General features: G+C 40.9%; 1 protein-coding gene across 2 annotated transcripts in view; it reads left to right on the forward strand.

Annotated features, from left to right (window-relative positions):
* VPS13A (vacuolar protein sorting 13 homolog A) overlaps nucleotides 1–27,108 on the forward strand; it is a 350,725-nt gene that overhangs the window by 121,226 nt on the left and 202,391 nt on the right. For both annotated transcript variants that reach the window (XM_056523518.1, XM_056523526.1), the window contains exons 19-22: nucleotides 494–608; nucleotides 7,789–7,925; nucleotides 21,059–21,191; nucleotides 22,863–22,980. In XM_056523518.1, the coding sequence (XP_056379493.1) occupies nucleotides 494–608; nucleotides 7,789–7,925; nucleotides 21,059–21,191; nucleotides 22,863–22,980 (503 nt within the window). The remainder of the gene's footprint in view (nucleotides 1–493; nucleotides 609–7,788; nucleotides 7,926–21,058; nucleotides 21,192–22,862; nucleotides 22,981–27,108) is intronic.

The following is a 27,108-nucleotide window of genomic DNA, read 5'->3' on the forward strand; positions in this document are numbered from 1 at the left end:
CACTGGCGTATAGTATAGAGTTCCAGCGCCGGCGGCCCCCAACAAAGAGGAGGAGGGCAGTGTTTGCGGGCTGTTGGGCTGATAATTAATTGGGTGGGGGGGGGGGGGAACAGAACAGCTGATAATTCATTCCCAAGGGGGAGGGGCCCAACCGGTATTGCGGTATGGGAAAAATTCATATTGTGCAGCCCAAAAATTTCGGTATTCGGTATGAACCGGTATACCGCCCAGCCCTACTCAGCTATGATTCATAGTTGCACAACTCTACCCTGCCACCTGCTATGCAGACTAGACTCTTGACACTGTTGTAGGGCAGCTATGTGCAGTCATTTCATTTATCAGGTTACTCCTTCATGGAGATTTAATATTTTCATTGAAATGTTTTATGAAAATCTTGTGGTAATCTAAATTGCCTTTAACGCTGTTGCTGTGTCTTTATCTCGTCTCATATGACAGCACTGTCGTGTATTCTTTTTTCTTTTTCATATGCTAGAAAACAATCAACAGTTTAGCTGATTTTTTCCGACCACCCAAAGACGTCCATCTTGAACAACTCACCTCTGCCACTTTAAGTAAATTAGAAGAGTTCAGAGATAAAACATCAACAGGTAAGATGCACTGTCTTGACATATATTTTTTTCTTTGATAATTAATATTTAACTGATTGCAATCCTCCTTTGTTCCACTGAGCAAATAAGTGTCCTCAATGAGGAGATTGCTTCTAGACACTTCTGACAATGGATTTTTTCAGAAAAAAATAATTCGTCATATTTAACATCAACATTATTGTATTGTGTATGTGCATCTCAACCCTGACACTGAAAAGAACAGTATTTCATTAGTCTCTGAGCATCAAATTGAATCCAGTACAGCAGCTAATTCAGTGTCAGTTCTGTAAGTAAATAAAAAAAGTAGCTTCTATCCAATTTTGCAAGCTAATTCTTGAGTTAAAGGGGTTTTCACACAATCAAAAGGGCCATTTAGGCAATAGCTGCTGTCATTCCAGTGCAGGATTCTGCTGCTCTGTGCACACGGCGGAATTTCCGTGCCAGATGTTTCCAGCACCAAATTTTTTTTCTTGTCCGCACAAAGGATGTCCCCATAGATGACAATGACAAATGTCTGTGGCGCAGATTCCACCTAAAGAGTGAGTGTGATCACTGGGCAGTGGAATCCCATTGCCAGCAATAGAATTTTATTGCTTCAAAATTTCCTAGTGGAGTTCTGCTTTGGAATTCTACTCTGAAATTCTGTAGCGTGAACCTAGCCTTAATGCACAAGTGTAGTCTATTAACCCCTTAAGGACTCAGGGTTTTTCCATTTTTGCACTTTCGTTTTTTCCTCCTTACCTTTTAAAAATCATAACCCTTTAAATTTTCCACCTAAAAATCCATATTATGGTTTATTTTTTGCGTCAACAATTCTACTTTGCAGTGACATTAGTCATTTTACCCAAAAACTCACGGCGAAACGGAAAAAAAAATCATTGTGCGACAAAATCAAGAAAAAACGCCATTTTGTAACTTTTGGGGGCTTCCGTTTTTACGCAGTGCATATTTTGGTAAAAATGACACCTTATTATTCTGTAGGTCCATACGGTTAAAATGATACCCTGCATATATAGGTTTGATTATTGTCGTACTTTTGGAAAATATCATAACTACATGCAGGAAAATTTATACGTTTAAAAATGTCATCTTCTGACCCCTATAACTTTTTTTTTTTCCTTGTACAGGGCGGTATGAGGACTCATTTTTTGCGCCATGATCTGAAGTTTTTATCGGTACGATTTTTGTTTTGATCGGACTTTTTTATCACTTTTTATTCATTTTTTAATGGTATAAAAAGTGACCAAAAATATGCTTTTTTGGACTTTGGAATTTTTTTGCCATTGACTGTGCGGTTTAATTAATGATATATTTTTATAGTTCGGACATTTACGCACGCGGCGATACGACATATTTTTTTTTTATTTACACTGTTTTATTTTTTTATGGGAAAAGGGGGTGATTCAAACTTTTATTAGGGAAGGGGTTAAATGACCTTTATTAACATTTTTTTTACTTTTTTTTTTGCAGTGTTATAGCTCCCATAGGGACCTATAACACTGCACACACTGATCTCTTACAGAGATCACTGGCGTGTATTAACACGCCTGTGGTCAGTGTTATCGGCGCTTGACTGCTCCTGCCTGCATCTCAGGCACGGAGCAGTCATTCGTCGATCCGACACCGAGGAGGCAGGTAAGGGCCCTCCCGGTGTCCTGTAAGCTGTTCGGGACGTCGCGATTTCACTGCGGTGGTCCCGAACAGCCCGACTGACTAGCCGGGATAGTTTCACTTTCACTTTAGAAGCGGCGGTCAGCTTTGACCGCCGCTTCTAAAGGGTTAATACCGCACATTGTCGCGGGTCCCGGCCGTTGATGAGCGCCAGGACCGAAGTGATGAGCCGGCGCAGGACGTAAATATACGTCCTGCGTCGTTAAAGTACTCCGGTGAAAAACTTTTTTTTTTTTTTTAAATCAACTGGTGCCAGAAAGTTAAACAGATTTGTAAATTAGAAAAATGTGTGCAGCTCACAACCAGGTATTCGAGGTTATTGTGGTTAAAGGATTGATCCCCACCAATCCAAATGGGTAAAAACAAAAACAAAGATTAACCACACCTCAAGAATACTACCCTAGGGTACACAGTGAATAATTGTTTGAGACATAAAGTTTTGAAAAAAAGTGCAGATTTTATTAAAACAATAAAAACCTAAATGGTTAAAAATATCGGCGCAATGTCAATGTTATCTTAAACTGTCATTGGGCCCTAATGACAGATTTAGAAAATATGAATATATGTATAGCAACCACCTAATATAGAATAATCTATAGATGTAAAAAAACAAATGCAATTTTTCAACGATATATAATGATCCGGAGTCGACTATTAGTCCGGCACCTATGATGAATAAAAAAGGGCTGATAGTCCGGCACTTGTAATGGAAAAGGCAAAGTCACTTGATGGACTGATGTGTAGGTGTATAAAAAGCTGCTCACAGTTGTTAGACAAATGCAAAGTTCAACCTCACCCTGGCTGCTGGTCCCGTACTGCGACGGGCCGATAGTTGAAATTCTTGTGTTGGCTGCAGCAATCCTGGCGTGAGAGCCTGGATGGATATGGGCTCCGGCAGGAGACTCTCTCGGGAACGGTCCGTGGTATCGGCAAATACCTGGATGTGTATCAGACCTTCGCTGGAGAGATCGTGGCTGGGTTCTGGTAGTGCAGGCAGCAGGTTGGTAATGCGCTCAGTAGGAGAGGATGTTTGATGAATGCAGCAAGTGGTGCACAAAGTTCTGGTCCGGCTTCAGTCTAGGTGGTGCATGCAAATTGTGCTCTGTTCAGATTAGATATCAGCCTAGACGCGTTTCAGGGTGCTAAAAACGACCCCTTCCTCAGTGGGCGAATGTGATCCAATATGTCCATTTCCCGTCTTCTGACGGTATTCACATATACAACCATTTACTTTTGCTCTCTAGGTAATTCCTTCTGATTATCCATTTCATGTTTTTGTTATTACTTAGAATACTGTTGAATCATGGGATTCGTACTCCTATAAATAGACAAACATTGTTTTTAACCACCATGACTACTGAGGAAAGGGTCGTATTTGAGAACCCTGAAACGCGTCTAGTCCTGTACATTAATCTTGCTCACTGGCATTTATGCTCTTCATGAACTTAAGCTATAGCTCACGGAGCAAATCCATCACATTGTGGATCTCCTACGCACTAGTCGATCTAGACTAGTGTCCGGTCCTGATTTTACCTGGTCAGCTCCGGCTCAAGCTGACGTCACACGCCATCTACACGAGGCAAGCTCCATCTATTCAGCGGTTAGTCTCCGGCTTCCAAGTCCAGCGGTGAGGAGATCGATACCATCAGCGCCTGCCAGCGCTTGGTCTCCTGACAAATCTTCCATCGGCGCTTGCTTGCGCACGGCCTCCCGGCGAATTCACCATCGGCGCCTGCCAGTGCCACCAGCCTGGGACGACCACTACCGCATAACACCTGGACCTTGAGAGTTCAAGCCACAGTACTATCCAAGACCGCTGACTACCATTTGGGCACGGGAGCTGACAGAGTCACATCATCCAGGACCGGTAACAGAGTATCCACTTTGATTTATTATTGCCACATAAAAGGACATTTATACTATATCTTTACAATACCCTAAAGACGATTTATGAATTCGTCCACATAGAGCTATTTTATATACCAGTGATATATTTTTATAATATTTTTTAATTCTGTATATCTAATTTTGTACATCTATTATATGTGTTTTTTCTCACAAGGGCCCTGTGAGGAGTAATGCACTATACATTTTAAATAAATAACCATTGAATTATTATTGGAGTACGACCCAGTTATCCACTGTCTATTCAATCAAATCACACTACCTTGGAAGGTCCGGGCAATATTTTTTCTATACATAATTTACAAATCTGTTTTAACTTTCTGGCATCAGTTGATTAAAAAATTGTTTTTTTCTAGTGGAGTACCCCTTTAAAGTGCATACAGCGAAGGTGAAGACTTCTGAATGATATTAGGGTAGACCACTTAGGGAATGTTATGTACTTAAAGACAAATTGCTGATGTTAGATTATTTTACTTTATTCTTGGTTAGCACTCTGAGAAGTATATTAGAGAGGGGAAAGAGAAGGCAGAGGAACACACAAGAACTATAAGGCTTGCTTGGGGCTAAGATGAGGTGGATGCACAGATAACATACAAAGGGAGCATACCTCCCACTTTATAATGTTTTATAACCACTTTTATTAATGTGTGGAAACTACTCTGTGAAAAAAGATTTTGATTCAACTTCTTTAGGGATGCATGGATTTTACAGTATATTTTTTTTTTCTTGATTCACTTAGAGGTTGTTTTTTGCAGGATAGATTCTATATTTTAAGGGTCTATTCACACGTATAGTATTTTTTGCTGGGGGGGGGGCGGGGGTCCCAGGTTTCAGTGGTTAGACCTCAACCGATCAGATCATCACTCAACACCCTTAACGGAATACCTTTTAACAACCGATGGTGGATATAACCATGCACATTTTCCTGAAGCATGACTGATCTTTCAGTCATGATGATCTCCACCTGGTTACTGCCCAGTGTGTCGACAAGATTGCGACAAGAGCTCAGCTGTCATATACATATCTGGTCTCCTGCTGCAATTGCTGGGATCAAGTAAACTTTGATCCCGGTAGTTTAACCCCTTACATACCACATTCAATAGAGACCACTGCATGTAAGCGGTTTGTTAGAGGGCGCACTGCAATCACAGGGATACCAAATGGCGCCGGAGCCTAAAAGAAACCTCCAGGCCTGCCATCAGCTTCTATCTATTAGGCCGTGCCAGAGTGCCAGTAGTTTCAGACCATGTTTTTTTAGGCATATATAAAAAAAATGCATCCAAATGAATTGAGTCTGTATTTTTATTATTAATGTGTTCTATGTAAGTCTATGGGAAAGTGGTTCCTTTGCACACAATATGTAAAACAAAAAAATACAACATATTTTTTACATCCATGTAAATAAGTGACATGCCACTTATTTACGAATATGAAGAAATTTTGTGCGGACAAACAACCACTTTCCCACAGACTTACATAGAGCACATTAATGTTAAAAATACACAATTAGTTTTTTAAGGATCTTTTAAAAATAAATGTACAATTTAAATTATTATCTATACCACACCATGTATATTTTTGGAGCAGATGTGCTAAAGATCTGCTACAGCAAATCTGCATCAGATCTACAGCAGAAAATACCCAAGTTTGACACACCATACGCCAGAATACTTTGATAAAAATAAAAAAATAAAAAGCTGATGCTATTTGAATACAGTTATGAAAAAACGAACCAAATTAGTTGATCATTAAAAGATAAACAGACCTGATTGGACTGGTCGTTAAGTGGCAAAGAGCATGGTTCTGAAACCAGGAGCCTGTTAATTTACATGCTGTCTGAAATGGCACAGGTGTTACTTTCCATTTTAGGATTTGCTAAAAGCTGCTAGAGAGCTCTGTAATGTCAGTAATGACACGGGATTATTCCTGCAGAGGGCCAGGTTTTGATGCATACAAAGATGTGTATCTTCTTCCCTTGACTGTGTATAAAAATCTCTGATAACAATGATGTTAAGGGTTTTTACCATTTGATTATCGTTATCAGGGATCTGTTTATGGGGACAGCAGGAAACACGCCAATAATGTGTTCCCTGCTTACCTGTGCCCTCATAGTAAAAAAAAAAAATCAGTAAACATAGTAGAATAAATTATAAAATTAATAGATTTAACATAATGTAAAAGGAAAAAACTAAACAATCCCCATCCCTCCCCCCCCCCCTTCCCCTTTGCTTTGGGCAGGAAGTGCTCAGGCATTAATATGTTCCTATCACACAGAATGTATGTTACCCCAAACATAAAGCAACCACCCCTGGGTGCCAGTTTTAGTTTTTTCTACCCTTTTTCCACCTTAGTCAAAAAAAAATCTATACTTGGAATATACACACACAGATAAAGAGCAAGAAAAATAAAACTGTCTAATTCTTAGAAAATGTCATATTTTGACAGTGGCTCATGTTGTTTTAAAATTTGCCCATCTTTAGGCTGTCATGTCAAATTTTGCACCATCTATTAGTTAGCTTAGTTTGACACCCAAAAATGTGTTCCAAAATTTAAGCCACACCTGCTTTTTTTTACAAGCCTTGCCACTTTATCGAGTGAGACTAATATGTGTCTAAAAAGGTGTGTACGGTAAGTGCAAGTCACATAAGCCAGATTTTTGGTGCTTGCAGTTTTATTTATATCCACCATTGATACATTTAACTCATTAAAAGAAATCTGTCACCTGCAATAACCTGTCAGCACCGACAGTGCAGGTGACACTAATGACAACGGTACTCACCTTGTCCTGTTCTGTGGCATGGATCTTCGGTAATCTCCTCCGTTAGCTCCGCTCCGGGCACCCTGCTTGGGGCACGGGCAGAGCTTACTGATGTCACCGCCACTGCGAGACCCAGCAGAGAGCAGCAGCTGCTTGGGGCCTGGGCAGAGCTTAGTGGCGTCAACCTAGTGGGTCCCGCTGTGAGAGAACAGCAGCGGTGACGTCAGTAAGCTCCGCCCGTGCCCGGTGCCCAGACGAGATTACCGAAGATCCACGGAACGGGACAAGGTGAGTACCGTTGTCATTAGGGTCACCTGCACTAACTGTCGGTACCAACAGGTTAGTGCAGGTGACACTGGTGACAGATTTCCTTTAAAGCACAAAGGGTGTAAATGTATGCCCTCTTCCCTCTCTCGGTCTATGGCTCAAACGCTATCAGTACCAATTCATAACTGCTCCAATAATAAAATAACAAAACAGAGCAAAAACATTCTCAGTGTTCTGCTACAAAATAAGCAGACATTTTTGCAGTAGAAAAAAACCCATAAACGATCACTTTAAGAATCAATCTTTCCAAAAGGGAAATTTTACTCTGAGTATAAGGGCACAAAACACACTGGTTTCACTAAATATGTTGCTGATACATCGTGCAGACTGTCATTTCAGGCACTGAAGCACTAGTCGTGTTTAAATTTAATATATGTATGTAGGATGTCACTGGTTTGTACTAGTGCTTGTGCATGTATCTGTTTCCTTAGGGATGCCACAAAGTAATTGTTAGAATGATATTTCTATGGTAGTGTTTGTTATCTTTCTATATTTAATTTTATTTATTTTGATACACAGGTCTACTGTATATTATAGAGACTCAGAAGGTCCTTGATCTAAAAATACACCTAATGGCTTCTTACATCCTTGTCCCACAACATGGCTTTTATGATACAACCTCAAACTTACTACTTTTAGATCTTGGTAGTTTAAAGGTAAGTTGTTTTTTTTTCAAATCTATTGGTGCTAGAAAATTCTACAGGTTGGTTAATAACTTCTATTTAAAAATCTCAAGTTTTCCAGGTACTTACCAGCTGCTTTATGCCCTAGAAGAAATTGTGTAGTTCTTTCCAATCTGACACAGTGCTCTCTGTTGTCACCTCAGTCTGTGTCAGGAATTGTTCAGACACAGTTATTTCTCTCAAATATGCAGGGGTTAAAACCACAGATGTGGAGAATTCACACTAAGTTGGGCTATAAATTGTCTAGCTATAGTCCTATAGCTGGACAATTTATAGTCCAACATAGTGTGAATTCTCCACATCTGTTATTTTAACCCCGTCATATTTGCGAGATATAACCTGTGTGTTTTCTGCTTATTTGCTCAAAAATGCTTTTGACTTGATAAAAGGAGGACTCTAGAAAGCTTGTCTCTACAAAATACTGTTAGTTCAATAACTAAAGGTATTACAAGATTCTGCAATATTCTATAATTTTGCATACTGTTCTAAAGGGAAAGTCCAATGGAACATGTTGCAGCTAATTTATTAAGAGGCAGAATTTCTGTCATAATTAAACTCTCCAGCTAAGTCCTGCCTACTTTTGAAAATGAGTAAAAAAGGGAAAAAGTCATAATTTTTGGTACAAAATCAGGCCTGCACAAAAAATGAGTGGCTTTTTTTTTTTTTGCCAAGCCTTACAATTCTCCTCCCTATGTGTGGTGGTATCTAGCCTAGGGGTAGGGTCACACACAGCACATCCACTGCGTATTGATGCTGCGGATGCGCTGCAGTAAGTCACAGAGTGACAGCAGAGTGAGCTCCCTGCAGATGTGGTGTGTGACCCTACCCTGATGGTGAAATACCATATAGAAACTAGGTGGTGCTAAATTTTTTTAGCAGCTAATCAAACTGATTGTAAATATATTTGTATTCTGTGACCCAGCTTCTTTGACAACTATCTTAATATACTATTTTGCTCCTTCATAATACATGTTATATCATCCCCGTGAAACCTATTGCTCAGTTTTTTGTGTGATATAGCAGTCGATGCTGTCAACTTTTTCTTAGGCTGTGTTCCCATTGCGTTTTCCCCCATATGGGACGCATACGGTAGGGGAGAGCTAAAAACTTGCGCTCCCGTATGCCTTTCTATGCGCTCCCGTAGGTAATTCATTACAATGAGCCGGCCAGAGTGAAACGTTTGGTCCGGTCGGCTCATTTTTGCCCCGTATGCGCTTTTACAACCAGACCTAAAACTGTGGTCGACCACGGTTTTAGGTGCGGGAAAAAAGCGCATACGGGGCAAAAATGAGCCGACCGGACCAAACGTTTCACTGCGGTCGGCTCATTGAAATGAATTACATACGGGAGCGCATAGAAAGGCATACGGGAGCGCAAGTTTTTAGCTCTCCCCTGCCGTATGCGCTCCCGTATGGGGGAAAACGTAATGGGAACCCAGCCTTACTCTTGTAAGAGTGGACATACAATATAAACAAGTTCTACTAATGAGGCGTTGATAGTTTGTATAAAATTTTACTTTTACTCAAATATTGTTAAAAAACTGAATATACATAACACAAGTGAAAAAATGGCCACCTTAGTTGTATACAATATATAACATACACAAGGAAATGTCAAGGCCCAATAGTGACCTTCAAAGGAGGGGAATAAGGATACAGGTGAGTACCTATCTTCTAAATGACCCTACCTAGAAATGTCCTAACCCTTACTACCCATAAGTGTGGAAAGGGAAGGGATAAACTATAAAGACTACCCCATTGGTAAGCAATATTCACGTGGCAGCCTTATGTACAAAAATTCTCATGCTCCATGCTCCAACGCGTTTCTCCCTAGTGTTGACAATGGGTTCATAAGGGGTGGAGGAGAAATAGAAGCACATAAATAATACAACCTTGAACAAGATATGAAAAGATAATATGTATAGTGGACCAAAAGAATTAAAAGAACACTGTCATATATCTCAACATGGTGGAAAAGAGTGGTCACTAAGACTATCAATTTGTCTCAGTCTAGAACAAAGGCGTCATTCTTCAAGACCTCAATTACTTGGAATTTTAAGGCTTGGGGATTCTCTGGGTGATGTTGATGCATATATTTATGGAAAGGCTTATCCCTGCATTGCTTAATGTCTCCCAGATGCTCAAGAATGCATCGCCTTAATTCTCTAGTAGTTTTCCCTACATACCTTAGGGGACAGGGGCATGATGCAAGATAAACTGCCTTTTTAGTTTTAGACAATTATAGATTTTACCATTATCCGATCCATTATGGATCGGATAATGGTAAAATCTATAAATGTCTAGATATACATATACTCATGCCTGTCAACTGTAATGTGATATGTGATGGAGAAGACTTATCAATAAACTACAGTCATTGAGCTTGGACTCCAATATTGTTGAGTGGATTAGGCAGTGGCTGAGTAACAGACAACAGAGGGTTGTAGTCAATGGAGAATATTCAGAGCAAGGTCTTGTCAACAGTGGGATACCTCAGGGATCTGTACTGGGACCAATATTGTTTAATATCTTTATTAGCGATATTACAGAAGGTCTCAATGGTAAGGTATGTCTTTTTGCTGATGACACAAAGATATGTAACAGGGTTGATGTTCCTGGAGGGATCCGCCAAATGGAAAAGGATTTAGGCAAACTAGAAGTATGGTCCGAACTCTGGCAACTGAAATTTAATGTGGATAAGTGCAAAATAATTCACCTGGGGTGTAAAAACCCTAAGGCAGTATATACATTATTTGACACAGCCCTGGCCTCAGTATCTGAGGAAAGGGATTTAGGAGTAATTATTTCAGAAGACTTAAAGGTAGGAAGACAATGTAATAGAGCAGCAAGAAACACTAGCCGAATGCTTGGATGTATAGGGAGAGGTATAAGCAGTAGAAAGAGAGAAGTGCTCATGCCGCTGTACAGAACACTGGTGAGAGCTCAATTGGAGTATTGTGCGCAGTACTGGAGGCCATATCTCAAGAAGGATATAGATACTCTAGAGAGAGTACAAGGAAGAGCTACTAAACTAGTACATGGATTGCAGGATAAAACTTACCGGTTAAAGGACCTTAATATGTATAGCTTGGAAGAAAGAAGAGACAGAGGGGATATGATAGAGACTTTTAAATACATAAAGGGAATCAACATGATAGAGGAGAGTATATTTAAAAGAAGAAAAACTACCACAAGAGGACATCATTTTAAATTAGAGGGGCAAAGGTTTAAAAATAATATCAGGAAGTATTACTTTACTGAGAGAGTAGTGGATGCATGGAATAGCCTTCCTGCAGAAGTGGTCGCTGCAAATACAGTGAAGGAGTTTAAACATGCATGTGATAAGCATAAGGCTATCCTTCATATAAGATAGGGCCAGGGACTATTCATAGTATTCAGATTATTGGGAAAACTAGATGGGACAAATGGTTCTTATCTGCCGACACATTCTATGTTTCTATGGTACTAAATATTTGGTGTCCAGTGATCCATTTTATGTTATTAACAACTAACAACTGTGTCATTTGTGACCTTCTGACATGTTGACAGCTGTAACTTTGTGTTACATTTATTACGGACCCTGTTTACATCTACTACTATTTTTTGGTGTTCCTTTCTTTAACTTATCTCCTTGAAACGTGACATCTTTATTCTAGACTGAGACAAATTGATAGTCTTAGTGACGATTTATGTGACGGTGACCACTCTTTTCCATCCACTATGCTGAGATACATTACAGTGTTCTTTTAACTCTTTTGGTCCACTATACATATTATCTTTTCATATCTTGTTTAAGGTTGTATTATTTATGTGCTTCTATTTCTCCTCCACCCCTGGTGAACCCATTGTCAACACTAGGGAGAAACGCGTTGGAGCATGGAGCATGATAATTTTTGTACATAAGGCTGCCACGTGAATATTGCTTACCACTGGGGTAGTCTTTATAGTTTATCCCTTCCCTTTCCACACTTATGGGTAGTAAGAGTTAGGACATTTCTAGGTAGGGTCATTTAGAAGATAGGTACTCACCTGTATCCTTATTCCCCTCCTTTATAGGTCACTATTGGGCCTTACCATTTCCTTGTGTATGTTATATATTGTATACCACTAAGGTGGCCAATTTTTCACTTGTGGAAGAAAAATTTGACTGCATCGACTGCCACATCACACCAAAAACTGAGCAATATGTTTTACGGGGATGATATAACATGTATTATGAAGGAGCAAAATATTATATTAAGATGTTTGTCAAAGAAGCTTAGTCATAGAATACAAATATATTTACAATCAGTTTGATTTACTGCTGTAAAATTTAGCACCACCCAGTTTCTATATGGTTTTTCACCATTAGGGTAGGGTAAAACACAGCGCATCCGCAGGGAGCTCACTCTGCTGTCACTCTGTGACTTACGGCAGCGCATCCGCAGCGTCAAATACGCTTTGGATGAACTGTGTGTGACCCTACCCCAGGCTAGATACCACCACACATAGGGAGGAAATTTAACGAGGCTCGTAAGGCTTGGCAAAAAACCCACTAATATTGTACCAACATTTTTTACTTTTTTCCCATTTTACACATTTTCAAAAGTCGGCTGGACTTAGCAGGATGGAACCTGGAGAGTTTACTCTAATTATGACAGAAATTGTGCCTCTTAATAAATTAGATGCAACATGTTCCAGTGGACTTTCCCTTTAGATCAGTATGCAAAATCATAGAATATTGCAGAAGATAGGTACACACCTGTATCCTTATTCCCCTCCTTATTAGGTCATTATTGGGCCATACCATTTCCTTGTGTATGTTATATATTGTATATCACTAAGGTGGGCCATTTTTTTCATTTGTGTTATGTATATTCAGTTTTTAACAATATTTGAGTAAAAGTTACATTTTATAGGGGGGAGGTGACTATTTGTCCTGGTACTCCTTACTCTGTATTGGTGGTTAAGTCTTGTAAGATTGGTCCAGAAATTGCGACTCTTATCTGGCATTTTGGATGTTGCTCACTTATTATGCATACATATAGTAATCTTTTTATTTTTTTATTTTATTTTTTTTACCTGTAATTTTTATTGAAGATTTTAATATAATAAACAAGAGACAACAAAAAATGAAAGAGAATGAGTTGCAAATGATAACATATGAGGTCAGTGACCCAAAATCAGTCGGCAAATGATATTAACCCTTTGGGGACCGAGCCCATTATAACCCTAAGGGCGGGAGAATTTTTGCAATTCTGACCACTGTCACTTTAAGAATTAATAACTCTGGGATGCTTTTACTTTTCATTCTGATTCCAAGATTGTTTTTTCGTGACATATTCTACTTTATGTTAGTGGTAAATTTTTGTCAATACTTGCATAATTTCTTGGTGAAGAATTCCAAAATTTGATGAAAAAAATTGAATATTTGGCATTTTTGTAACTTTGAAGCTCTCTGCTTGTAAGGAAAACAGACATTCCAAATAAGTTAAATATTGCTTCACAAATACAATATGTCTACTTTATATTTTCATCATAAAGTTGACATGTGTTTACTTTTGGAAAACATCAGAGGGCTTCAAAGTTCAGCATCAATTTTCCAATTTTTCACAAAATTTTCTAAATCGGAATTTTTCAGGGACCAGTTCAGTTTTGAAGTGGATTTGAAGGGTCTTCATATTAGAAATACCCCATAAATGACCCCATTATAAAAACTGCACCCCTCAAAGTATTCATAATGACATTCAGAAAGTTTGTTAACCCTTTAAGTGTTTCACAGGAATAGCGGCAAAGTGAAGGAGAAAATTCTAAATCTTCATTTTTTACACTCGCATGTTCTTGTAGACCCAGTTTTTGAATTGTTACAAGGGGTAATAGGAGAAAAAGCCCTCCAAAATTTGTAACCCAATTTCTCTTGAGTAAGGAAATACCTCATATGTGTATGTCAAGTGTTCGGTGGGCGCAGTAGAGGGCTCAGAAGGGAAGGAGCAACAATGGGATTTTGGAGAGTGAGTTTTTCTGAAATGAATTTGGGGGTCATGTCACATTTAGGAAGCCCCTATGGTGCCAGAACAGCAAAAAAAACAAAACACATGGCATACTATTTTGCCCCTGAAGGGACGTAACAAGGGGTCCAGTGAGCCTTTTTGTTAAAGTCAGATGTGTAAATATAAAAAAAAAAAAATTTCACTAAAGTGCAGTTTTTCCCCCCAAATTTACCATTTTACAAAGGGTAATGGGAGAAAATGCCCCCCCCCCCCCCCCCCAAATTTGTAACCCTGTCCCTTCTGAGTATGGAACTACCCCATGTTAGGATCTAAAATGCTCTGTGGGCGAACTACAATGCTCAGAAGAGAAGGAGTCACATTTGGCTTTTGGAAAGCACATTTTGCTGAAATGGTTTTTGGGGGGCATGTCGCCTTTAGGAAGCCCCTATGGTGCCAGAACAGGGAAAAAAAAACACACATGGCATACTATTTTGGAAACTACACCCCTCAAGGCACGTAACAAGGGGTCCAGTGAGCCTTAACACCCCACTGGTGATTGATGAACTTTCGTTAAAGTGGGACGTGGAAATGAAAAATTAGATTTTTAACACTAAAATGCTGGTGTTACCCCAAACTTTTCATTTTCACAAGGAGTAATAGGAGAAAATGCCCAACAAAATTTGTAACCCCATTTCTCTCGAGTAAGGAAATACCTCATATGTGGATGTAACGTGATCTGCGGGTGCACTAGAGGGCTCTGAAGGGAAGGAGCAACAATGGGATTTTGGAGAGTGAATTTTGCTGAAATGGTTTTTGGGGGCATGTCACATTTTGGAAGCCCCCATGATGCCAGAACAGTAAAAAAAAAAAAAAAAACAACACATAGCATACTATTTTGGAAACTACACCCCTCACAGAATTTAATAAGGGGTGCAGTGAGCATTTACACCCCACTGGCATTTGACAGATCTTTGGAACAGTGGGCTGTGAAAATGAAAAATTACATTTTTCATTTTTACGGACGACTGCTCGAAAAATCTGTCAGACACCTGAGGGGCGTAAATGCTCACTGCACCCCTTGTTACATTCCGTGAGGGGTGTAGTTTCCAAAATGGGGTTACATGTGGAGGGGGTCCACTGTTCTGGCACCATTGGGGTTTGTAAACACGCACAGCCTTCTGTTCCAGCCTAATTCTCTCTCAAAAAGCCCAATGGCACTCCTTCTCTTCTGAGCATTGTAGTTCGCCTGCAGAGCACTTTACATCCACATATGGGTTATTTTTATACTCAGAAGAAATGGGGTTACAAATTTTGGGGGGCTTTTTCCTATTACCCCTTGTGAAAATTTGGGGTAACACCAGCATTTCAGGGGGAAAAAAACACATTTTTTATTTTCATTTCCAACTTTAACAAAAGTTTGTCAAAGACCTGTGGGTTGTTAAGGCTCATTATACCCCTTGTTACATTCCATGAGGGGTGTAGTTTCCAAAATGGGGTCACATGTGGGTGTTTTTTTTTCTGCGTTCATGTCAGAACCGCTGTAACGATGAGCCACCCCTGTGCAAATCACCAATTTAGGCCTCAAATGTACATGGTGCGCTCTCTCACTCCTGAGCCATGTAGTTCGTCCACAGAGCATTTTACGTACACATGTGGGGGTCTTTTTCTCCTTTTACCTCTTATGTAAATGAAAAGTATGGGGCAACACCAGCATGTTAGTGTAAAAATGTAAATGTTTTTTTACACTAACAGGCTGGTGTAGCCCCCAACTTTACCTTTTCATAAGGAGTAAAAGGAGAAAAATCCCCCCCCAAAATTTGTAACGTAATTTCTCCCGAGTACGGAAATACCCCATATGTGGCCCTAAACTATTGACTTGAAATACGACAGGGCTCTGAATTGAGAGAGCGCCATACGCTTTTGAGGCCTAAATAAGCAATTTGCAATAGGGGCACACCCGGTTACAAGGATGGGACTTGTCTCCACCAAAACCCTACAGCAGTGTTTCCCAAACAGGGTGCATCCAGCTGTTGCAAGACTCCCAGCCTGCCAGGACAGTCTATGGCTGTCCGGCAATACTGGGAGTTATGGTTTTGCAACAGCTGGAGGCTCCGTTTAGGAAACACTGCCGTATGAGAATTTTTTGAAATTTTTATTTGGGGGGACGTGTAAGGGGGTCTATATGTACTGTTTTACTTTTTATTATTTGTAATGTAGTGTTTTTAGGGTACATTCACACAGGCGGGGGTTCACAGTAAGTTTTCCGCTGGGAGTTTGAACTGCTCAAACTTGTAGAAGGAAACTCACTGTAAACTCGCCCGTGTGAATGAATCCTGTACAGTCACATGTGGGGACACCCCAAACCTTCAGCTGTGGCAAAATGACAAAGCCCAGAATGCACTGACAGACCGTACATGCTGGGAGTTGTAGTCTTACAACAGCTGTAGGCACACTGGTGGGGAACCACTGAATTAGAAAACACACTCTAGCTCAGTGATGCCAACCAGTGTGCCTCCAGCTTTTGCAAAGCTAGAACTCCCAGCATGTACGGTCTGTCAGTGCATTCTGGGAGTTGTAGTTTTGCAACAGCTGGAGGCACACTGGTGGGGAACCACTGAATTAGAAAACAGACTCTAGCTCAGTGATTCCAACCAGTGTGCCTCCAGCTGTTGCAAAGCTACAACTCTCAGCATGTACGGTCTGTCAGTGCATTCTGGGAGTTGTAGTTTTGCAACAGCTGGAGACACATGGGTTGGAAACACTGAGTTAGGAAACGTTTCCCAACCAGTGTGCCTATAGCTGTTGCAAAAGTACAAATCCCAGCATGGCCAGACAGTCAGGGATGCTGGGCGTGTAGTTCTGCAATATCTGGCCCTTCAGATGTTGCAGAACTAAAACTCCCAGCATGCCTGGACAGTCTAGGCATGCTAGGAGTTGTAGTTATGCAGCAACTGGGGAAGAACAGTTTGGAGACCGCTAAGTGGTTTCTAAACTGTAGCCCTCCAGATGTTGCAAAACTACAACTCCAAGCAGGCCCAGACTGTCCAGGCATGCTGGGAGTTGTAGTTCTGCAACATATGAAGGTCCAGATATTGCCGGACTACATGCCCAGCATCCCTGACTGTCTGGCCATATTGGGAATTGTACTTTTGCAACATCTGGAGGGCTTCAGTTTGGAGACCACCGTATAGTGGTCTCCAAACTGTGCCACTTCAGATGTTGCAAAACTACAACTCCCAACATGCCCAGACAGTCAGTGCATGCTGAAAGTTGTAGTTTTTCAACATCTGGAGGACCACAGTTTAGAGACCACTACAGTGGTCTCCAAACTGAACCTCCAAATGTTTCAAAACTAAAACTCCCAGCATGCCCAGACAGCCTTTGGCTGTCTGGGCATGCTGGGAGTTGTAGTTTTGCAGCTTTCAGAAGGCCACAGAGAAGATCACTTACCGCGATCTTCACTGGAGCCTTCTCCACGCGCACTTTCCGGCCGCCGCTGCTCCGGGATGCCGTCTCCGGTAAACCAGGGGGGGCATAGTAAGATTTGGCTTATTCAGCAGCTCCGGAGTATGGTACCACACCATCAACATCTTATATTGCATCTCGTTGTATGCGATGCAGATAGAAGCCTTAGATGCCTGTTCCCAAATAGGGGGGGCTGGGGGGGGGGGGTAGTAGGATTAAGCTAATTTAGCACTTCCGGAGTAAGGTACCACCCCATCAACATCTTATATTGCATTTCCTTGTATATGGTTCAAATAGAAGCCTTAGATGCCCGTTTCCAAATAGCTTGCCCACTGACACATGTAGCGATGTAGAGGAGGGTCAGTATCAGGGGGATGAAGAAGAAGAAGAGAGTAAATATCGCAGAGAAGTCGCCACGCCTGAGGTCCATTAGGGCATAACCTTTCAAAACCAGTGGGTCGGGAGACATCCACTGAGTGCAGCGAAGAGGTCATGTAATGCCTGAGTTATGAGTAATGGAACCGCTCAGACAAAGGGAGCCCCATGTGAGAGACCAACAAGTCAAAGGACAGGAGAGTACGAGAGAGGACATCCACCACATCAGCCCAACATAATAGCCCATGAGAGCCCCACTCCTTCACCATACCCGAAGATAGACCTGAGGGGAAGTCAGGACGGTAGAGGAAAGACTGCATAGGCGAGAAAGGAGAGAACAGTCTAAACTTCCTACAGCAGTATTTCCACACATACCTAGAGAAGGGCATGGGACCCAACAAGGGCAGTTCAGGAGGAGGGATACACCATAGAAGAGTATTGGGATGTATGGGGAAAACCACAATTTCTCTAGTTCCATCCAGCGACTATAAGCATGGTAGGAGGACCACGCCGCCAGGTGACGTAAAAGTGCAGCCCAATAATATTTAGTTAAGTCAGGAACCACCAAGCCCCCGATTGATCAGCTGGCCATCATAACCGACATCGGGAGGCGGTGCCATTTCCCGACCCATATAAAACAAAAAGTAGCCGATTGAAAAGAACGCAGGATAGAAAGCGGAACATGGATCGGTAGCGTTTTTAAAAAAACAGAGCAATTTTGGGACGATCGTCATTTTCACCGCTGCTATACGGAAGAAAAAGGAGAAATACTGTGACCGCCACTTCTCTGGGAGAGCGCTAAGCTCACGAAAGAGAGGGAGAAAGTTGGTAGAGTAAAGAGAGGAATAGCAAGGAGTGATAAAGATACCCAGGTAATTAATAGCAGAAGGAAACCATTTAAAAGAGTAGTCAGCACACAAAAGGGAAGAAAGAGGCAAGGGAAGGTTGAGAGGGAGTGCTTCAGATTTTGATAAATTAACCTTATAGCCAGAGACCACTCCATATTCATGAAGGACCCGATATAAGTTAAGAAAGGGTAAGCAAGACATCAGCGAATAAACAGATCTTACATTCTCGTGAAGTGCGATGCCAGTGTTATCCAAGTCCCCCCTTGCTATGAATAGTCCCCTTTGGGGACATAAAAAGTGTAAAAAAATAAATAAATTAAAAAGTGAAAAAAATGTAAAATAAAAAAGTTAAAAAATGTGAAAAATCCCCTCCTCCAATACAAAGTAAAATGTCAGTTTTTCCCATTTTACCCCAAAAAAGCTTAAAAAAATAATACACATATTTGGAATCGCTGCGTGTGTAAAAGTCTGAACTATTAAAATATATTGTTAATTATCCCGTACGGTGAACGGCATAAACGTTAAAAATAAATAAATAAATAAAAAAGGTCCAAAATTACAGCTTTTTTGTCACATTTTATTCCAAAAAAAATTTATAAAAAAATTATAAAAAGTAATACCTAAACAAAAGTGGTACTGATAAAAACTACAGATCATGGTGCCAAAAATGAGCCCTCATATCGCCCCCATACAAGGAAAAATTAGAAAGTTATAGGTGGTCAAAATAGGGCAATTTCAAACATACTAATTTTGTTAAAATGGTTTGAGGTTTTTTTTTTAAGCGGTACAATTATAGAAAAGCATATAACATGGGTATCATTTTAATCGTATTTACCCACAGAATAAAGAAAACATGTCATTTTTACCAGAAAGTGTACAGTGTGAAAACAAAACCTTCCAAAATTTGCTAAATTGCGGTTTTCTTTTCAATTTTCCCACATAACAAATATTTGTTTGCGCCGTACATTTTATGGTAAAATAAGCGATGTAATTACAAAGTACAATTGGTGACGCAAAATACAAGCCCCAAGGGCTAATTTAATTCATTGGAAATGTCACAGTATTGGTAAGATGCAAGCAGGCACAGTACTGCCATTAGAGTGAGTACCTGAGACAAGAGTTCCTAGAGCAGTGATGGCGAACCTATGGCACGGGTGCCACAGGTGGCATGCCGAGCCACCTCTGTGGGCACGCGGCCACAGTGGCAAACCAAGGGGGGGCAGCCCGCTCCAGGAGCCACTCATCCAGGGTCTCCTGCCCTGTACAGTAACACGGGCTGGCTCACCTGTAATTGCTCCGTCCCCAAATAAGAACCAGCACAGTAAAGCACGTCCGCCGGCTGCCGCGTAATGAAGCTCACTCACGTCACGCTCTTACGCCGGCCCTATGTATTCTGAGAGTGAGACGTGACCGAGCATCATTACGAGGCGGCCGGCCGACGCGCAAAGCTGTGCTGGCTCTTATCCGGGGGAAGGTGCTGCCCTGAATCCCTGGAAACTACAAAAGTACCAGCTGGGGGTGGGGGGGTTGTCTAATCTGGGGGTACTACCTACTGGCGGGGGGTCTAATCTGGGGGTACTACCTACTGGGGGGGGTCTAATCTGGGGGTACTACCTACTGGGGGGGTCTAATCTGGGGGTACTACCTACTGGGGGGGGTCTAATCTGGGGGTACTACCTACTGGGGGGGGTCTAATCTGGGGGAACTACCTGCCTATTGGGGGGGTTAATTTGGGGCTCCTACCTGCCTACTGGGGGGGGGGGTTAATCTGGGGGTACTACCTGTTTACTAGGGGGGGTCTAATCCAGGGGTACTACCTGCATACTGGGGGGGTATAATCTGGGGGTACTACCTGCCTACTGGGGGGAGGGGGGGTTAATCTGGGGGTACTACCTGCCTACTGGGGGGGGGGGCTTAGTCTGGGCTGGGGGTGCTACCTGCCTACTCGGGGGAGGGGGGGTCATCTATTACTACTTTTAAAACAAAAGATGTCAGTTAGGGCAACTGTATGAGTTGTTTTTTCTAAACTTAAACCTCAGTATTCTGATTTAATTGCTGTGCTGGCATTTTGAGGGAAAGAAAGTTGGTTCGCCATCACTGTCCTAGAGTCTTGAAATGAATTCCATATAATGTTCCAGCATCTAGAAGACCCTACACCTCTCATCTGTCCATTACACCCTGGGTCTTACTGCATGTTGGTGAATAAGTACAGAGCTAGTAGGCACTGCTACAGAAACATTGAAAGAGTCACATTATATTGCAGTTGCCCTTGTGCTTCAGTTCATATGTGTGGTCATAAAGCCCTGCGCTAAAAAGAACAGCTATAAAAATATGGTAAGATCTGTAATGTGAAAAAGAATGGTGTTTTAATAGATCACTGATGCACATCTTTGTAAAAAGCATAAAATAACTGGCAAAATGCTTTAATGTTTTTATTTTTTATCTTTTAGATGACCAGTAAAAGCCGCTCTAACCTGCCTCAGTTGAAAGTAGGACAGAACAGCATTGAAGACATTATGTCAAGAGCCTATGAAAGTTTTGATGTACAACTTAGCAGCATTCAGCTGCTATATAGCAGACATTGTGAGTAATATTCTTTTGGTGCTTTGTTTTCATACAGTGATCAACATAGATGGCAAACCTCAACTGCTATTAGCAGCTAGGGACCCACTGCTAATAGCAGACATCACTCATCATGCTGATGCTTGGCATTAACCCTTTAGATGCCATGATCAATACTGATAATGCATCTTAAGCTGTTGCAGGGCTTAATAACACTCATTGGACCAGACGCAGTGCGATTGTGGATGGTGACAGGAGTGACAGGAGCCAATGTATATCACTGAAGAGTAATGGCAATTGAGTGATTGGAGATTAAGGAAATGTAAAGTATATAATAAAAAAAAGCCTCTCCTACAAAGAGAAATGCCAATTTCCCCTTTTCCCATTTGAAGGGGGGAAAAAATATCATATAGAAATGTCCATACTATTAAAATATAATATTTATGATCCAGTATGAAGAATTGGGTCAATGTTAAAAATTAGTTCAAAATTGCTAATTTTTGGTCACATCAAATCCTAGAATTTTTTTTTTTTTTTTAAAGCAAAAAATCACATATGCATTGTGGTAAATAAAACAAACCACAGCTCACAGTAAAAAAATTAGCCCTTATACAGAAAATAAGAAAGTTGTAGAGGTCACAATAGGGAAGTTTTTAAAAGTTTGACTTTTTTTTTTTTTTTAAAGCAGCACAATAACAGTAAAGCATGTAAACATGGGCATGGTTTTAATAATATGGACCCACAGAATAAAGATAATGTGTAAGTTTTAATGTTAAAGGGGTACTCCGGTGGAAAACATTTTTTTTTTTTTATCAACTGGTGCCAAAAAGTTGTAAATTACTGCTATTAAAAAATCTTAATCCTTCCAAAAAGTTGTAAATTACTGCTATTAAAAAATCTTAATCCTTACAGTACTTATTAGCTGCTGTATACTACAGAGGAAATTATTTTCTTTTTGGATTTCTTTTCTGTCTGTCTACAGTGCTCTCTGCTGTCACCTATTTTCGGAACTGTCCAGAGCAGCATATGTTTGCTATGGGGATTTTCTCCTCCTCTGGACAGTACCTGACATGGAAAAAGGTGTCAGCAGAGAGCACTGTGGACAGATAGAAAATAAATCCAAAAAGAAAAGCATCTCCTTTGTAATATTCAGAAGCTAATAAGTACTGGAAGGATTAAGATTTTTTAATAGAAGTTATTTACAAATCTGTTAAACTTTCTGGCACCAGTTGATTTAGAAAACAAAAGTTTTCCACCGGAGTACCCCTTTAAATGTACTGCATAAAAATGACATCCCCCCACACACACACATACACACACAAAAGTTGCAAAATTGCTGTTTCTTTTTCGATTTCCCGCCACAAATAATAATTTTTGGGTTTCGCCATACATTTTATGGCAAAATGAAATTCCTATATGGGTCTGTGTTAGGAAAAGTAAAAAAAAAATATGGCTTTTAAAAGTAGAGGAAACAACAAAAACACAAAAATGAAAATTGTCTGTGTCCTCCGCTTATATTGTACTCTATATGCAATGGAGAGAAAAAAAAATCTTGGGCCTCTGTTTCGGCGCTTCTCCAAAGATGAAGGCTGATATCCCAATTTTGTGGATAAAAATTAGCTTTATTGGTAAAATGCTATATACAGTATATTGTACTTTGTTCTTCTGTTTCATATACTTTGCTTTGTGTAGATGAAAATTGGAAGGAGGCTCGTACACAAAAGCATTCTGCTCAGCATATCCTAGAGCCAATGGATCTTAGGGTGGATTTCAGCCGTGCCATGGTAGTGACTGATGCCAGGATGCCCAAGTAAGCATACAGATTCATATCTGTTCACATTTATAACATAATTCTAGATGTGATAAATGTTAGGCTGCTTTCACACTATAAAATTCATCCGTTATAAATGTCCTTTAGAAAAGCTTTAAAAATGGATGTTAAACGTCCGTTACAAAATCCCATTCAAGTCTATGGGATTTTTTGATTATCCGTTATGACCCGCTATGGCCCGTCATGAATAACTGACGTTAATTGTGACGGAAGAAAAAACGGCACATGCACAAATTTTTCTTCCATCACAAGAAACGGGTAAATTAACGGCCATTATTTTTAACATTGAAGTCTATGGCAAACGGATAAGCCTTTATGTCATCTCTTTGCACCTGGTTTATAATATCCAATATTACTTCTAAGCATGCTCAGAAGAGGTGACATCAGCAGACTCCTGCAGTGCTGAGGGACTACTACTACTCCCATCATGGAACAGACTTGTTTCCATGATGGGAGTAGTAATTCCCCAGCTACGGGAGTCTGCCGGTGGCTGGGGAGGCTAAATCAGTATTTGTACTACAACCTCCATCATGGAACAGACTCTGTTCCATGATGGGGGTTGTAGTACAGAAAATGAGGGGTTAATCGCATCGGGTTTCACTTCTGAGACCCGATGCGATCAGAAGTTATTAAACAGGGGAGCTGGCGGCATGCTGCGCTCCCCTGTGATGTATGATGTATTTACTGTACTTTCATTTTTAAATTCCCCGCCGGTAACCCTGAATGGCCGGTACTGAGGAGCCATTCAGGGCTCTCTGCGGGGTTTTTAAATAGAAGCGCTGCGGTGGGGAAAGATATATAGAATCGCTGGGGGGGTATATATCTGGCCCCCACAGCGCTTCTATATATCTTGCACCCCGCAGCGCTTTAACCCCTTATGGACGCAGGACGTAAATGTACGTCCTGGTGAGGTGGTACTTAACGCACCAGGACGTACATTTACGTCCTAAGCATAACCGCGGGCATCGGAGCGATGCCCGTGTCATGCGCGGCTGATCCCGGCTGCTAATCGCAGCCAGGGACCCGCCGGCAATGGCCGACGCCCGCGATCTCGCGGGCGTCCGCCATTAACCCCTCAGGTGCCGGGATCAATACAGATCCCGGCATCTGCGGCGGTTCGCGATTTAAATGAACGATCGGATCGCCCGCAGCTCTGCTGCGGGGATCCGATCATTCATAACGCCGCACGGAGGTCCCCTCTCCTTCCTCTGTCCGGCTCCCGGCGTCTCCTGCTCTGGTCTGTGATCGAGCAGACCAGAGCAGGAGATGACCGATAATACTGATCTGTTCTATGTCCTATACATAGAACAGATCAGTATTAGCAATCATGGTATTGCTATGAATAGTCCCCTATGGGGACTATTCAAGTGTAAAAAAAAATGTAAAAAAATGTAAAAGTAAAAGTAAAAAAAAAGTGAAAAATCCCCTCCCCCAATAAAAAAGTAAAACGTCCGTTTTTTCCTATTTTACCCCCAAAAAGCGTAAAAAACATTTTTATAGACATATTTGGTATCGCCGCGTGCGTAAATGTCCGAACTATTAAAATAAAATGTTAATGATCCCGTACGGTGAACGGCGTGAACGAAAAAAAAATAAAAAAAGTCCAAAATTCCTACTTTTTTTAATACATTTTATTAAAAAAAAAATTATAAAAAATTTATTAAAAGTTTTTTATATGCAAATGTGGTATCAAAAAAAAGTACAGATCATGGCGCAAAAAATGAGCCCCCATACCGCCACTTATACGGAAAAATAAAAAAGTTAGAGGTCATCAAAATAAAGGGATTATAAACGTACTAATTTGGTTAAAAAGTTTGTGATTTTTTTTAAGCGTAACAATAATATAAAAGTATATAATAATGGGTATCATTTTAATCGTATTGACCCTCAGAATAAAGAACACATGTCACTTTTACCATAAATTGTACGGCGTGAAAGCAAAACCTTCCAAAATTAGCAAAATTGCGTTTTTCGTTTTAATTTCCCCACAAAAATAGTGTTTTTTGGTTGCGCCATACATTTTATGATATAATGAGTTATGTCATTACAAAGGACAACTGGTCGCGCAAAAAACAAGCCCTCATACTAGTCTGTGGATGAAAATATAAAAGAGTTATGATTTTTAGAAGGCGAGGAGGAAAAAATGAAAACGTAAAAATTAAATTGTCTGAGTCCTTAAGGCCAAAATGGGCTGAGTCCTTAAGGGGTTAATGTATGTTCCCCTCCGCAGCACCCTCAGCAATGCAGTTATATATGTTATCACCACAGCGCATATATATGTTCCCCTCCGCAGCGCAGTTATATATGTTATCACCGCAGCGCATATATATGTTCCTCCTCGCAGCGCTATCATAAGCCCCCGGCAGCGCATATATATATATATATATTCCTCCTCGCAGAACTACTATAAGCCCCAGGCAGCGCATATATATGTTCCTCCTCACATCGCTATAATAAGCTCCCAGTAGCGCTATGAGTGAAAAGTGTTCTACAGCAGCGCATCTGGCCGACGCGATGCGCTGCTGTAGAATACTTGTGATTCATAGTGCTGCAGCGGCATCTGTATATAGATGCACTGCAGGGGTCAGATATATATCCAAATGTCTGGCCCCCACAGCATTTCTTTAATCAAATGCCACATGCGCTGCTGTAGAATACTTTTCATTCATAGCGCTGCCGGGGGCTTATTATAGCGCTGCGAGGAGGAACATATATATGCGCTGCGGTGGTAACATATATAACTGTGCTGCGGAGGGGAATATATATAAAAGTGCTGCGGGGGGCAAGAAAAATAGAAGCGCTGTGGGGGCCAGATATAGACCCCCCCCCAAGCGATTCTATTTTTTTTTTTCCCACCGCATCGCTTCTATGTGAAAACCCCCCCGGGAGCCCTGAATGTCTGCTCAGCACCGGCCATTCTGGGCTCCCCACTGGGAATTTTAAAATTAAAGTAAATACATTGCAGGGGAGCGCAGCATGCCTCCCGCTCCCCTGTTTAATAACCTCTTATTGCATCGGGTCTCAGAAGTGAGACCTGGTGCGATCAATCCCTCAGCCCCTGTACTACATCCCCCATCGTAGAACAGACTCTGTTCCATGATGGGGGGGGGGGAGTAGTACAAACACTAATGTAGCCTCCCCAGCTGTCTGCAGACTCCCGCAGCCAGGGAATTACTACTCCCATCATGGATAGAAGTCTGTTCCATGATGGGAGTAGTAGTAGTCCCGGCTGTGGGAGTCTGTAGGCAGAGGTGTTACGGCCATACATGAGGGATGTTTTAACTGGTCTTAACGGATGAATATTTATTCAGCCGTTAGCACCCTTTATTTCATCCGTTATTATACATCCGTTTTTACACAGGAAACGGATGTTTGATAACGGATGAATGCTCATAGTGTGAAAGCAGCCTTAATAGTATGACCTTTAGCTTCAAATGCCTATAAAAAACTAAATATAAAATATTATGAATATAATTGTTTTATAACAATAAGTATTGTAGTACTGTAATCATCCATTTTTCATTTTAGTATTACAGTATAACTTTAAAAACTTTCTGAAGGATCTACTGTGGCCCACTTGATCTTGTGTCTTTCTAGCAAATACATTAATTTCAATACTGTTTTTATTTAGAACATTTTTTTTTTTTTTTTTTACAAAGCACTAATATGCACAGCAAGTTTTAATGATTATGATGCTTGTTAATGATTATGGAGAAACAAAACAGATAGTACCCTCTCCATCCTTGTAAGTCTTAAAACGTACCTGTAGTTTCAAAAGTATTTCGAAAACCAGCATGGTTTGGTGCACAGCTATTTCTCATGCTTTTCATTTCAGGGGCTGGGGCCATAGCTAAGCTGTTTGCCAGCAGTACCTTTACCTTGCTTCGCTAAACCAATCACAGGAGAGCACCTAATCCTCTCTGCTGTGCCATAGAAAAGTGCACAGGACTTAACAGACTGGCACTGTGTTGGTGGATGACTTACAGTATATTATCATAGATTGCATATGTGGGGTTAGAAGTGGGTAATAATGCACTGGCTTTAAACTAACAGAATTACAGCAAAGAAGGGAATACATCACAAAAGCAGCCCTCGTATAAGGAGTAA

Source organism: Hyla sarda, chromosome 1 (assembly GCF_029499605.1).
Source record: "Hyla sarda isolate aHylSar1 chromosome 1, aHylSar1.hap1, whole genome shotgun sequence".
NCBI classification, from domain to species: Eukaryota; Metazoa; Chordata; class Amphibia; order Anura; family Hylidae; genus Hyla; species Hyla sarda.